This window comes from Rhinopithecus bieti, unplaced genomic scaffold, assembly GCF_001698545.2.
Source record: "Rhinopithecus bieti isolate Rb0 unplaced genomic scaffold, ASM169854v2 repeat_8285, whole genome shotgun sequence".
NCBI lineage: Eukaryota > Metazoa > Chordata > Mammalia > Primates > Cercopithecidae > Rhinopithecus > Rhinopithecus bieti.
Genome location: NW_016833217.1, coordinates 1 through 1,743, shown reverse-complemented (window position 1 = coordinate 1,743; position 1,743 = coordinate 1). Strand labels below are relative to the sequence as shown.

Sequence of the window (1,743 nt, the reverse complement as noted above, 5' to 3'; positions counted from 1 at the left end):
GATGTAAAAGAGGACATAGGCCTGTTGACTCAGGACAGAAGCGATGCTACAGGCAGTGACCTCGGCGTCATCCATTTTATACCACTGGCCTCCTGGAGCTCTGACATAAGAGAGGTAATGTCCGTTGTGACAACTCCACCCAGCGTGGACCAGCACAGCATAGAGGACATAGACAAGAGGCCCTGTGTTCTGCTGAGACGTGTATGGCTGCATGTCAAGGCACTCAGGGTATTGCACATTCTTGGCAAGTTTGTTGCCTGTGACATCAGAGAATCTCTTCAATACAAGGATGAGGACCTTGGCAGAGGTTTGTAAAGTGAACGTCTTGGAGGCAGGCGCCTTCTGGAGACAAAGACCACAATGATAGGCATTCTCTCCATTGAGTTCTTCGGGCTTCACCACCTGTTCCAAAGCTTGCTTCACACTCTGAGCTGCCTGGATATCCAGGGCAATGTCCAGGTAGGGGTCAAAGGTGTCCGAAACACCCTGGCAGTGGAGACACTTGATTTGAGATCTCCAGTAGCCTCCAAATATCTGGTGGATGAGGGTGGTGTCCTTAGAGTCATGATCGACCTGCTTGTGCCCGGGAAGGCATGACTTTCTCATGGCATCCACAATGAACATCAGAAATTCATGGGCATCTTCCTGCTTGCCTCTATGGAAGCCAGCAGCCAGTGCCTGTGAGGGCTGGATGACGTGGCCAGGACGGTGGAGGGCCCGTGTGATGTGAGCTTCCATCATACACAGCATGCAGCACTTTTGACGATGACAAAGTTGAGAGTGCTCCCGGGACAGCATGTAGTTGGCAAGGGGTGGTGTGTATGTCAGGCACTGCAGGGAAGCATTCACGTAGCAAGTGTTTCCCATATTCTGGAGCCCAGCCCCCACTGCAGCAGGTCTCCTGCTACTGAGAGGAAGCTTCTCCCCGGGGACAGGCTGTCTTGCCACAGGAGCCAAATCATCACAGAGGTCGACATGGGTCTCAGATGCCAGTGGTGACTTCTCAGGTAGAGAAGTCGGCTGGATTTCAGCAAAAGCTGCATCTGGCCGAGAAGATGTGAGTTTTGAAAACTGGTTGAACTGCCACTCACCTCCCAAGTGGAGTGAATCAGCCTCCATGTCGCCAGGAGCAAGGATCACAAGCTTTTTCTGCTGGGACCGCACGTTGCAAACAGAAAGACGCTATCTCTTCCGAGAGAGTCTTCAAATGACGCGCTATCTGGCCGCATCAGCCCTTATATAACTCACCCCTGCCTACCGCGAACACCCCACCCACCCATCAGGTACGCGATCCACCAATCAAATATCAGCACTCAATTTAATTAAGGAATGAGACATAGGGTGTGTCCCCGTGTATTCCCCAGGGAGTTCAACAGACACAGCCCACATCGTGATTTATAGAACACCTGAAGCAAATTGACGCCTCAGGATGATAGGCACATATAATAGGAGTGCAACCGGCTTAGGACAGTGGCCACACATTTGCCTTAGTTTTGGTAAAACAATGCCAGGGAAGAATTGTGTACCTATGAAACAGTGTGTATGCTTGCGTGTGTGTGTGTGTGTGTGTGTGTGTGTGTGTGCGTGTGCGCGGGCGAGAGCACACGAGCACTAGCAAGCACGCCCACGTGAGTGTGTCTCTGCGTGTGTTTATGTCTCTGTGTGTGTGTGTGTTTGTGCTAGGATGTACTTCCAATTGTGTGCATTTGGCAGATACGATCATCCTTTCGGCGACTGAAGGAC

The 1,743-nt window shown here is 51.5% G+C and overlaps 1 protein-coding gene across 1 annotated transcript; it reads right to left on the bottom strand.

Annotated features, from left to right (window-relative positions):
• Positions 1 to 3: 3 nt before the first annotated feature.
• On the bottom strand, positions 4 to 1,442 carry LOC108524613 (ubiquitin carboxyl-terminal hydrolase 17-like protein 6; the record flags this gene model as incomplete). Its single annotated transcript, XM_017865699.1, has 1 exon — positions 4 to 1,442. A coding segment is annotated over exon 1 (1,116 nt), but the record flags the coding sequence as incomplete, so codon positions are not given.
• Between the last annotated feature and the right edge of the window lie 301 nt (positions 1,443 to 1,743).